A 13092-nucleotide genomic window follows, 5' to 3' on the forward strand; every position below is an offset into this window, starting at 1 on the left:
ATTCAACAAATCCTGTGGCTATGACAGCCATTCCCCTTTAGCACCTGTACTTGGATGCATGAAAACATTTCCACACAATTGAAAATTAATCATGGTTTTCATTCTGCATGACGTATACATGAAGGTTTTAGGGGCAGGTTTTAGCAATAAAACCTTCGAAGAAGTCCGTAAACGCCATAATCATCAAGATCGCCCGTTTATACGGATTCCAAATTTCTATATCAAAGTTGCTTTACGAATGCAATCTTTTTAAATACAACTCTCTCAGAACTGGGTCACATGACCCTTATTATATTGGCACTGATAGCAAGGAAGTCAATCTCGGTCAAGTCGCTCGCAGAAGCAAGGCCATTCCAAAATAGGAAATTGTTTTCAATATATGATTAGTATGTTTCGACTAAAACAATAGACCGACTACGAGTAAGTTAAAATAACGATTGGAAATATTTTAACGTAGTCCTAAAGTAAATTAATTAATTTAGTAAATAATAATAAAATTAATTTTATTAAATTAAAATTGATTTTAATTTAATAAAATTAATTTAATTTAATTTTTACTAAGGTTAAAGGTTTTCGCTAAGGCTAAAAGACAACATTATTATTATTAATACATATCATCATATCATTATATACATTGAAATGCAATAACGTTTCATTTCAATGTATATTATATTGCTTTCGTGATCATATATTTTAGTTACGCCTAAGTATGTAAAGTATAAGTATGAGTTGAAACTTGAAATAGAGCTTTTGTAAGTCGTACTGGTACAACTTCTGTCGCAGCATTTTGAAGGATTTAAATTTTCTAACAGACTTTTTGTTATTACATCGATAACGAATATTACAAGATTGCTCAGTTAATATTCGGCTTAGGCCCGAACGCAGACAGTCGATTTCTGGCTGATAAGGAGTTGTATTCGACAGCTGCAAGTGCTAGCCGCGCCCGGGTGTCCGATATTACGCAGACTCACGTACGCGAAGACTCTCGCGTGCTTTATCGAGTAAGTATGTGGTCTTCCTCCTACAAAAATCGGATCGATTCGGCGTCATAGAAGTTTATGAAACTGTTGCATGGTAAGGATTATAAAGTTAAAACACGAGTGTTTTAATACAAGTCTGCGTTAAAGTAGTAAGTAAATATTTCTATTCTCTATGTTCGCCGATTTTTTTGAATCTATAATATCGGTCTCCGATACATATCATGATGAAACTTAAATGATACAGTCTAAGGCCTGAAAAGACGCTTAGATAGGTAAAAGTCCTGTGCAATGTTTTTAACAAAAAGGAAATAATAGAAGCATAGATATACAAAATAATTAGAAGCAGAGATATACTTTTCCTCTAAATTTTGACATGCTTAAGATTTTTTTTAGATTTGTCCAGTTTTGAAGAAGAAAACACCGGAACACGTAACGTCTTTTGGTCAAGGTTTTTCTAGGTAAAATCAGACTGAGCTGCAGTTGTTCCTTTCGCACTTTACGGGGTCAGTTCGGGCGCAGCATGATGGCAATAGTTTCTTCAAATACCTATTTTTTTAATTCCTTGGGACTAGAGTCCCCTTTTAATACAACATATAGACGACAACGGTAACTTTTATGTTCAAAACCAATATCAAACAACAAGTTCCGAGCAACCCATAATATATCCTACATTGGGGGCCTGTTACGCTACCAAAATTATTACGCGATACGCGATATCGCATCTTGTATCGAAGACATATTGATGATATTGACAATATCGCTATGTATCCTGTTCTTGAAATCCTGCGATACCAGAATCGCAATACGGTATTGAATTGATAGTGTGACACCACCCAGTAGCATTGCCTACAATTGACTAAATACGTATGTATACCTACGTACATGAAACAAGAAAACAAAAACTCCATTTTGAGACGTCTATTTTTTTTTAATATCTTCTTTATTTGATAAATAAAACTTATATTTTTTCTTATTATATAAGTAAACTTACTAGAAGGGAAAAAGTAGTAATTTAAATTTAAAATTTATTTTCTTTTTTGCCCATAATTTAAGTCTAGCTTACTATATTTGAGTGGAATTATTATAAACCTCTGATTTTATTAAATATAATATCTTGGGTAATTTAACGATAACAATAAAAGTAATAAAATTGTGCCACAAAAAAATGTGAGGTTTTATAAAAGGCGTGTAATTAAAACACAGACAGCTCACGAACAGTATTTTAGAAAATAGCGTGTCCGAACAAGTTATCAATCTAGAATCACAGCAATAATACAATCGTTTCCTGCCTTATAACCGCATCTGCCGAGACGATTGTAATATAGGTACCTATGTGGATAGCTAACTAAGTTTAATCAATTTGGTAACCATATCACTCAACGGGTAGGCAACAGAAGTAACTATAATTAATTTTATCGGCATAGGTGTATCTAGCCTTAGGTTAGGCAAAGCCTTTTTTCAGTCTTCAGTATAAATTACCAATATGGGTAAGTAAAGAAATTTTTAAAGTTATATTCTTTTGTAGAGCTAGGTACGACAGGGGAATAATAGAGTAAGTCAGATATAAATATAAAAGATACATATATTTTCATATACATATAAGTACATAAATAGCAAACAAACGAGCAAGTCGGCAATAAATGTAAGATTACCTGCACCGCCCAAGAAAATTTGCAGCACTAAAGAAAAGTCAATGCGTTGCCGACTTTTTCAAGGCATTTGTTTATTCAATCAATTTTTTTTACGGGGAAACAAAAAGTTCACCTATCTTTCAAAACATATAATAAGGGTGAAAACAGAAACTAATTAGGAAGACGTAATGTAAAAATCTCAAAATAAAAACGTTTATATCGCTTAAATACCTACTGTTGAGATTTATTGTCTGATGACTTTTTTCTTATCTTCTTACCCGGCGCGGTCACGCTCATCTTGCCATGCATCCCCCTCCATGTGTCTCCCAGTTGGAGGTCACAGGATTCATTTCTACAGAAGCAGCAAACAAAACGAACTGTTATTATAAGTAAACTATCTCAATTATATTAACGCCTCATTTTCGAGATAATTTCAATAACTTTGATTTAAATATTTGTATAAAATATATACTTAGATTGGTAAATAAATATGCATGTTATAACGTAGGTGCGTAAAATCTGTAATACTATAACCTGATCTTGTATGCCTAAACTAGATGAACTAGATTTCTCCTATCCAATTAAAATATATTTATGTACAATAAGATTAATAAGTATTTCTATTTTTTTCAGATATTCAACAAAGACAAAATATACTATGTACGGATTAAACGGCACGAAATCGTGAAGGAGTTATAGGAATCAGTTTAGTTTTTAGTTACAGTTTGCTATCAAATCAATCCTGAATTTATTCAACGGCTGAAAATGTCCCCGTTTTTGATTTTTTCAAAACAAAACGCAGATTCGTTTTAATTTTTTTTTAAACCTAGTGCATATTGCATCTTTTTTATTCGCTTAGAATGACTATGTGACAGTCAACTCCTATTCGGTTAAAACTACTTTAAATTGCACAAACAATCAATAGTATTAATTTTTGACTATCGAGGTTGGTCTCCAAAGTAGTTTTGACTGAAATTTCAGTCGAATCTCGAATCTCAGTGGATTAAATCATCATTAAGTTCATAAAATAATGCACGGATATAATCAGGTTCAGGTTGAATATTTCCCAGAACGAAATCTGAGCATCCCTACTCCACACAATCTTGTCCGTCCTAAACATTGCTAGAGTGTTTTTATAAAGCGCGAAACCATAAGCTCGTGAAGGAGGTCTTGGACGAAGCGAGACCCCGCGCGCCAAGTGGAGCGAAGTTTTAGTGTTCATAATATGTATCATTAATCGAAAGAATTAAAAAAAATTGGCAATATGCATTATTTTTCTATTACTTTAAATTTTTAAAACAAACCCGTGTTTTTTTTTTCTGAAAGCGATGAATAACAAAAACGGGGCAATTCCCACGCATGTTAGGTACCTAGTTAAATTCAAATTCAAATTCAAAATATTTTTATTCAATTAGACTTTTACAAGTTCTTTTGAATCGTCAAAAGCATCTACCAGTTAGGTCTTTTGTTTTAGCATTTAATGTCTTCTACAACCCCTCAACGGGATCGTAGGTTGTGACATTTTGCCAATCACCCTGTAGGTATTATCCATCCATAACAATATTATAAATGTACAAGTATAAATTAAAAATTTATAACACCCCCGACAATTGAAGGTTACAGTCACTAGAAAAGAGCTGATAACTTTCAAACGGCTGAACCGATTTTCTTGGATTATAGCTAAGAACACTCTGGATCAACCCACCTCTCAAACAAAAAAAAAACTAAATTAAAATCGGTTCATTAGTTCAGGAGCTACGATGCCACAGACAGATACACACGTCAAACTTATAACACCCCTCTTTTTAGGTCGGGGGTTAAAAAGTGTTTCTGTCTGTCTGCTAGATTTTCACGGTCCATCTGTTCAACCGGTTTTGACGTTTGGTACAGAGATATCTTGCATCCTGGGGCTACTTCTACTCGGAAAATTAGAGTTCCCGCAGGATTTTAAAAATCCTAATTCCACGCGGGCGAAGCCGCGGGCATAATCTAGTTTACTATGTAGTATTTCCCTTTCCTATACTGAAAAATCTAATACTAGTAGGCAACCAGATCACTGTTGTTCGACTGTACTCGTACGTATTTACGATAAAATTATATCAGATAAAATCACCCACTTGGGATTTATTTGACAAAATACGGTAGGTATTACAAGATTAGTTTTACTTTCATCGTATAGTTAGTTGAAGAGTGTTCCCCAAATCTACAGACTTTCCAATTCTTTGTTTTATAGGTATAAAAGTTCATAAAAAATCATCGTAGCGCATAGGTAATGGCCTTTTCTCAAAATGTCTTTTAATCCTCACGGCTAACGTTCATCTAATTATTAACGTCCGCAAATCCAATCGTGGAGTCGTTGCTTGGTACGTACAGTATTAATTCACTATGAACAGTTCCTGAATCTTCATATTCGGGAATTTTTGATGGTGAATTCATATTAGCAACCAAACAACGGCTTCATGATTAAACTTCAAATCCCTACTCGATGATGATAATGAAACCCTGATGATGCAGGGTACAGCACTTCTAAACCATAGATATTTAGGAACTGTTCATGGTGAAATAATATTGGTAATGTCGAGCATATATTTCACTATCGAATTCCAAGTACGAATTCCTCAATCCTGATTCCTGGTGCTACAAGGATCTGAACTGAGGAGCCTAAGCTAAGGATTAAAGGATATTTTAAGTAAGGACATTAAGATAAAAAGAACATTTTGAGAAAAGGCCAGTATGCACTGAGACGAAAAAGATGAACCTTATTTGATAAACAATAAATAATTTTAATAGGTACCTAAGTACTCATGTCGTCTGTAGAGTGTAGATACTTCTTTTGTAAGTACCTAACGATTAATGAGACAAGACAGGAAGAACGTTTACTTTAATTGGCGCGATATGTAAAATACCTACCTATTTGGCAAGTAAGATAGTACGTACCTACTAGGTATTATTTTTGTTAGTTCTTAAAACGTGATAGGTAACCGTGATAGGTTAGTAGATGAAAACAAGTTGCCTGTATAAATTCATCAAATGATTGTCCTATTCGTTATACCTACCTATTAAGGAGTTATGACTGAGTCATTGTTTTTAAAGTCAACTAGGTATTTGATGATTCTCTTTGTTTTGCATAATGGTTAGTTAAGATAAGCATAAAGTAATCAATAAGTTTGCAATAATTAAGGAGCAGCTATCAAGAAATTCGTCGACGATACCCAGGCCAATTTCCAAAGTACAGAATAGCTTAATGCGAAAAAGGGACAGATATACAAACGACGCCTATCGAGGAGCCCCACAACGCAACCTCACTGTGACGGGCGACCGCGCAACCTTGAAATAATAATGCTCGGAATAACAACGCGTCATAAGACTGACCAAAAATAATAATAATAACAGCCTAATAACTCAAAAATTACCATAAAATTTTAATCGTGAGAACAAGATTCCCTGACCAATCAATCCATTAATCAATCAGTATACTTACCTATAACTACATACTAGACAATAATCATTATATACTACCTCGCTCTACAAAAAAGTTCAAACAGAATATGTTCAATCTGCCTACCCAGCTTTCAAAGCTTTAAACCCTTTTATTTGTTTTATTTGTACCAGAATATTGTAACAATAAACATAAAAAGAAAGTAAAAGTGGACAGGGAAGCACTTATTTCTACAAGAGATCTCTACCAGTGACCCTTGGCAGTGCGAGAGGTTGTTAAGGGAGTACATAGCTTCAACAAAGATAGAAAGTAAGTTATTCAAGAAAAGAGCTTAATAGAAAGTTTATCCCAAAATTACCAAAACTATCAGTAACGTGAAGTTCTATCGGAACTAAAAGTTATTACTATTATTCTGTTCCCTTTAAGTTGAAGGCTACAAACGCCCCTTCGTTATGATTCAGGTGTAGGTAGGTAACCACTTATTCATATCGGAAGTAATTCGGTTTTTATGTTGCGCAATTTTGTCAGTCCCCATCAAATTATCGCAAGCAACCATAACCTCGTATCTGTTTGAATTTTAGAACCAAACGATTAAATAAAGGCCCCGCAAGAAAGTTCAGGATTCACTCAGCGAGCGATTGAGAGAGATCGTGAGTGATCATAACAGAAATGCGGAGTTTCGTAAAAGAACCAGAATAAGCGACATAGCTAAACGGACTGCTAAGCCGAACTGCCAATGGGCAGGATACTTAGGATGGAGCAACGATAGACGATGGGGTCCTAAGGTGCTATAATGGAGACCTCACACCGGAAAGCGCAGCGTTGGAAGATTCCCTACTAGGTGGACAGACGATATCAAAGGAGTCGTCTGTCGTATGGATTCAAGCGGCACAAGACCGTAGCGTGTGGAAGTCCCTACAAGAGACTTATGGCCAGATGTGGATTGTAGACGTCTATCGGTTCATAATGAGGATGATGATGAAACGAGTAAATCAATTTTTTTCTGCAATTTACAAACTTTGGATAAGCTAGATAGCCAAGTAGGTACATTCATTTAGTGGTATCCTTCAAGTTAAAATCAGTGAAAGTTGATAAGAATTGAAAACGTTACGCGAAGATATCAGTTTCATTTATTGCACAATAGCTATTCGTCATCCATTACGCTATGTTCTTTGCAGTGAACTTTTACTATGTAGGCATAGACCTATTATGTAGGTAAGTAGCAATATAACTTGTTTAAATCTTAGCTTTGTGAATACTTTTAAATGAATCAACAATTTAATATATTAGCAGAAATAATGTTTTTTAAACTTTTAACATTTTGCTTTAGAGCATTTTGTATAGTTTAAGTATTTATGTTTTTGGTTTCCCTGTATTGTACTTCTTATATTATTTGCTTCGAATCTTGCGACGAATATTTCAGATTATTTTTACTAAATCAATATTTTTTGGAACTTCGCAGACTAATTACGCCACGAAACTTTATCGTTGATTTTCGAGTTCCAGGTTTTCAATCCTAACGCTACAAGGGAAATTAAAGGGGAATAAGGGAGAAACACATGATGACGGACGAATGTTGATGTATTACATAATATTATGTTTGTAAAGATAATGTCGATATTTCGAGGCATAGATCGATAGGTTTTGCAATTTATGCGACTTAGTAGGTGATACAAAAACAGATTACTCACTACAATTTTTAATAGACTTCAAAAATGAGGTTCTTTATTCGACCCGTATGTAGTTTGCGATTTTCAAAAAATCAATGAATCGATTTTCATGACTTTTACTATCGTAATAAGTAAACCACGTTTAGGAAAGTCAGAAGGACACATCTAACCCTAAAGGCGCGGTCCAATTACAATTTTAGTATATTATAATACAGCTAATTATTATCATTTTTATGTATAAAGTAATATACATAAATATACATCACCAATATATTTGATACTTAACTAGGTTACGGGCAATGCTAAAAGAAGATATCTCGCATAATAATGTAACATAGAAATTATATGAAACTGTTCTTCTATTATTTCTAGCGTAGGTTTCTTTCACAGATGCATGCACTTCATACAATTTCCATATAATATGTACCTAGGTATATGTATTACGGAATTCTACGGTAAAAATCGCGCGTTGAAATTTCGCAGTGCGGACTAAACAATGTTTTTAGGGCTCCGTATCTTGGAGAAAAACAGGAACCTTTATAAGATAACTTCGTTGTCTGTCCGTCTGTCGTGTCTGTCAAGACCCGTCAAGGGAATCATATAGAGTCCTTCCCGTTGGCCTAGAAGCATGAAAGGTAGGTAGCAATGTCTCGTAGCAAGTAAAGGGAAAATTCCGAAAACCGTGAGTTTGCGATTACATCCCAAAAAGTGTTACTTTTTGTACGATGGTACGGAATGAGTGCGAGTTCGACTCGCACTTGGCCGCATTTTTTTATAATAATTATAAAGCAGGTCTAGACTCTAGATACTGTCAATGGAAAGTGGATATTTTTTTTAATCTGAAATGGGCTGTGTGTCAACTCTTTTGCTCTGTTTTGATGATGATCTCTGACATTTCTTTCTCATTTTTATTACAGGTACTATATTCGCGAAATTAATTATTGTAGTTAACAATTTTTGTAAAATATACGGACTGCTTATTAAAAATATGTTTATAAAATATATTAAATAGGGTTCACTACCTCAAAACAGATTTTTATTTATTTTTATGCATAACAGTTTTTGATTTATCTTGCAAAATGTCGGAAAAAATACCCGAGTACGGAACCCTCGGTGCGCGAGTCTGACTCGCACTTAACCAGGTTTTTTTATTTGATTCTTGTATACAATATATAATTTTTCTTCAAAACATCAAATTATTTTACTTTATTTAAGGATAATGAATGAGTAGGAGGAGTTAACAGTTCGCCATCAGTTCACTGTCAAAATGTGTCCTAGTCACTTTCTGGTCATGAAAATGACCGTGGGGTAGGTTCTTTTTTGCCAATACATTTTTATCAGGAAAATTAGTACTTAACTAGTGTCATACAGTAATTCTGTAATACGCAAGGCATCCATCGCACCCACGCAAAATATTAGTTTTATGAGTAGGTAGGTATCTAAAAAGAAACTACATTGTAGTAAAGTAGACAATCGGAATTCATTTCAAATGAGTCTGATTCCGGTAACATTTCCGGATTCGAGATAAAATCCCTACACTTTTGTTATATATATTTAAATATGTAGCATTTTGTGTGAAATACCCATAGTATTTATTGTGATAATAGTAGGTAATTGTGTTGTATGAAAAGAGGAAGCGTTTGGGGTTTGTACTGCCTACCTAATGTAAAGAAAATTGATAAAATGTTAAATATTTTTTTTTTGTTTTGTAGTTTGTTGATAATCGACACACTAATAAAAATGGAGAAATCTACAGTTTTTTTGGGGTAACCTTGTAAGATTCAATGGGGTCGAGCTGCGAGCGTCTATAGTATAGAGAAATAAGCTGCAGGCAAACTCAAATCTCAAGCTAGGAAGAGAATTAGACAATTTACTCATGTTGAACATGATATAAGCGCCCACTATGCTTTCTTTCACAGTGTTATTTACAATTGATAAATTCTTTATTCATCTGTCTGTCCCACTTAGCTTGCAGAGAAGCAAGCAGAATTCAGCTTTCCAGTGCCCATAAGATAGTAGGTACAATAAGTTGTTAACCGACTTCCAAAAAGGAGGAGGTTCTCAATTCGTCGGAATATTTTTTTTATGTATGTTCCCCGATTACTCAAAGACCCCTGGACCGATTTGGAATTTTTTTTTTGTTTGAAAGGGTATACTGTGCAGGTGGTCCCATATAAATTTGGTGAAGATCTGATGAATATCTTCGGAGATGGAGAACAGAACTCCTCAATGGACAAGAGCAAATTGCACGCGATCAGTGTAATGGCTTAGTAAACAGTAGGGTTTTAACTGGGCATAGCATATTATTACAATGGGGCCACTAAAAACTGTGAAATAAAAAAAATTCAAAAGAAAAATAAAACCGACTTCAAAATCCACATATGCCTTCATATCTAGGTACATTACACGTGTAGCTAAACAGAAATTATTTTTTACTTTTTAGTGTTTGTGGATTTTGAAGTCGGTTTTGTTTTTCTTTTGAATTTTTTTTATTAAGGGTACACTTCTTACGCGCTTCTCCATACAAACTTATTACGCCTATTATTCATTCTTTGATTATCCTGTCTTGTGCCATTCGCAATTATTTATGCTGGAAGCTTGGCTGAAAGGTAGGGTAGGTATACTTACATGAAAAGCATAAAAGAGACAGCCTTCAAAGCCAGAAATATAACTTTCAAAATGCTACTAACAGATTATATACTGAAAATTATTTAAGTTTTAATTATTAAACAAATAAGTTTAATTATGTTTAAGTCAAAACGCATTTATTTTTAAACTTAATACCTAGCTATTTATTAGCTATTATAATATGGTTTATGCCATTGGCCACCTTGACTTTCAATGTATATAGGCTAGTGTGTAAAATTGAATAATAAAATTTACATTAAATACATAATGATAATGAAGAAATACAAGCACGCTAGCGTAAAAAGTGATCAAGCAGCCACTTTCCCTGCTTATACTGTAGAGAACTACCAATAAGACGTAGTTTTACCCAGGTTTCACTTACCGAGCCATATCGACTGGTCATTTAAAAAGCAAATTATAAGCAAAATCCATATCCATACTTATATTCGAAAATGGGTCGGACGGTCTTTCTGCTAGCTTTTGACGTTTGGTACAGAGATAGCTTGCATCCCGGGAAACGGCATAAGCTACTTTTTGTCCCGGAAAATAAAAAACTCCCATGGAATTTTTAAAAAAGCTAAATCCACGCCGATGAAGTCGCGGTCTATTTGATACAGAGATAGCTTGAAACCCAGAGATGAATGAGTAATTGGGTATACTTCGGCTACTTTTTATTCCGGAAAAACAAGTGCTCCCACGGGATATCTATACTAAAATTATAAAAAAAGAGCAAAGATTTGTTTGTTTGTAATAGATAAACTCTGAAACTACTACTGAATTATAATAATTATAGTAATTCTTTCACAATTAGAAAGCTACTTTATCCAGAAGACCATTTTGTTAACAAAGCTATAGGCTGGGCTGCATTTGGCAAACTTCGTCGAGTCTTGCCCATACCACAGTACCTACCTGAAGACAAAATTCTTCAATCAGTGCATCCGACTAACCTGTGCTACGGTGCTGAAACGTGGATAATGAGGCTAGTCTGCCGATTACAATCGTGGTATAGAGAAAGCGCTGTTTGAAATTTCATTGGAGGATAAAGACTGAAACGAAATGATTCGCCAGAAAACTTAAATGACCGACATAACTGTTAAAGCTAGGACGTTGAAGTGGGCTGATCACGTGTGTCGGAGTGCGATGGGTGTTAGAAGTCGAAAGGTCCTCGAGTGCAGGCAACTTGGTAAACGGAGATTATGGCGCTCCTCAGCAAGGTGTCCCGACGATATCCGGAGAGTGGCTGGCATTGATTGGATGCGAATAGCAAAAGATAGAGCATGTTGGCGCTACTGTCTATGTCCAACAACGGGTGCATGAAAATTAATATTATTATTCTAGGTAAAAAATAGTAAGTAAATCGATGATTCAAATTAAAAACTTTAAGTTTCTCTGCTATTTGTATACTTGTGAACATTACTAGTTATCAAAGTTCGAATATATAAAATGATCTGGTTAGGGTGTCACACGAAGATCATACAAATAAGATAATAAATGTACCTATCTGGGAAAATTACAATAACCAAGCAACTATTAATTAAGTACTAGATTAGATAGAGCTACTTATTGAAACATAGTAAGTAGTTAATACAGACAAAGTAACGTCGGAAATCCTTTCTTAGTAAGGTTCCTACAGAGAAAATCTACACAGGACGTTGATATCAGGAATTTTGACGTTTTGGCAGATTTCCTATACATAAACTGTCAAAACCTCTTTATTCCTCAGATAAAAGTTATTTGACGATTGAAAAATCGGCCCTTAGCGTTAAGCCGGGTCCAGACGAGTGTAACGTATAATGTAACACGAATTCTACGTGTGGACGGCACTCCAGCCACAACACTACACACACAGCTATAGCGTTTTAACTCTGTCTTAAGTTTAAGCAATGTCAGAGTGCGTTCTATAGCTGATCTCACCCTTAGATGCTGACGATCATTCTACACGAACGTTAAGGAGTACGGTCTATTTGATTATATGTGAATACACATTGTGCTAATAGTTTTGGTATCATGTTCAATTACTGGTTATTGAATCAATATATACAGTGTGATACAGTGACATAACTGATCACGATATTGTCATACTATGTCTATCTTTAACTATGCCCAGCTCAAAGACACTTAATCGGGTCAGGATTAAGCACGACATTGATGCTATCAGAAAAGAGCTTAGCGAAATAGATTGGGCCGAAATATTTGACTCACACGACCTTAACAAAACTGTCGATGCTTTTGGTTCCCACCTATTTCAGACTATTAGTAAACATACAAGTAAAGTGAGCCTTAAACGCAAAGAAAATAATATAAAGCCGTGGATCACCCCCGGATTAATCCGTTGTATGAGACATAGAGATCGACTTCACATGCAATCAAGGAAATATCCAAATGACATGCTCAAACGTATCATTTACACCCGCTATCGTAACTTTTGTAACGACTTGCTACGAAAACTTAAAACAGAGCATGACAATAATTCCTTATCCTCTAATATAAATAATCCCAAAAAATTGTGGAGATCAATAAAGGATATCTGCCATTTTCCTTTAAATAAACAAGATCCTTACGAACTGCTGAAGATCGACGGTACGACGGACGCTAAGCATTCCTTAGACAAGTGTAACAGCTACTTTTCAACAGTAGGACAAACTCTCGCTAGCAACATTCTACGCGAACTGCAGACTGAGGAGATAAAGCTAGCAACTAAGATTAAACCAAAACATGTAATGCTAAATTCTTTCTTCATGCAA

General features: G+C 34.7%; 1 protein-coding gene across 3 annotated transcripts in view; it reads right to left on the reverse strand.

The window, feature by feature from the left end:
• LOC123870786 overlaps nucleotides 1-13092 on the reverse strand; it is a 53911-nt gene that overhangs the window by 30025 nt on the left and 10794 nt on the right. For all 3 annotated transcript variants that reach the window (XM_045914330.1, XM_045914254.1, XM_045914406.1), the window contains exon 2: nucleotides 2847-2963. In XM_045914330.1, the coding sequence (XP_045770286.1) occupies nucleotides 2847-2963 (117 nt within the window). The remainder of the gene's footprint in view (nucleotides 1-2846; nucleotides 2964-13092) is intronic.

This window comes from Maniola jurtina, chromosome 1, assembly GCF_905333055.1.
Source record: "Maniola jurtina chromosome 1, ilManJurt1.1, whole genome shotgun sequence".
Lineage (NCBI taxonomy): Eukaryota > Metazoa > Arthropoda > Insecta > Lepidoptera > Nymphalidae > Maniola > Maniola jurtina.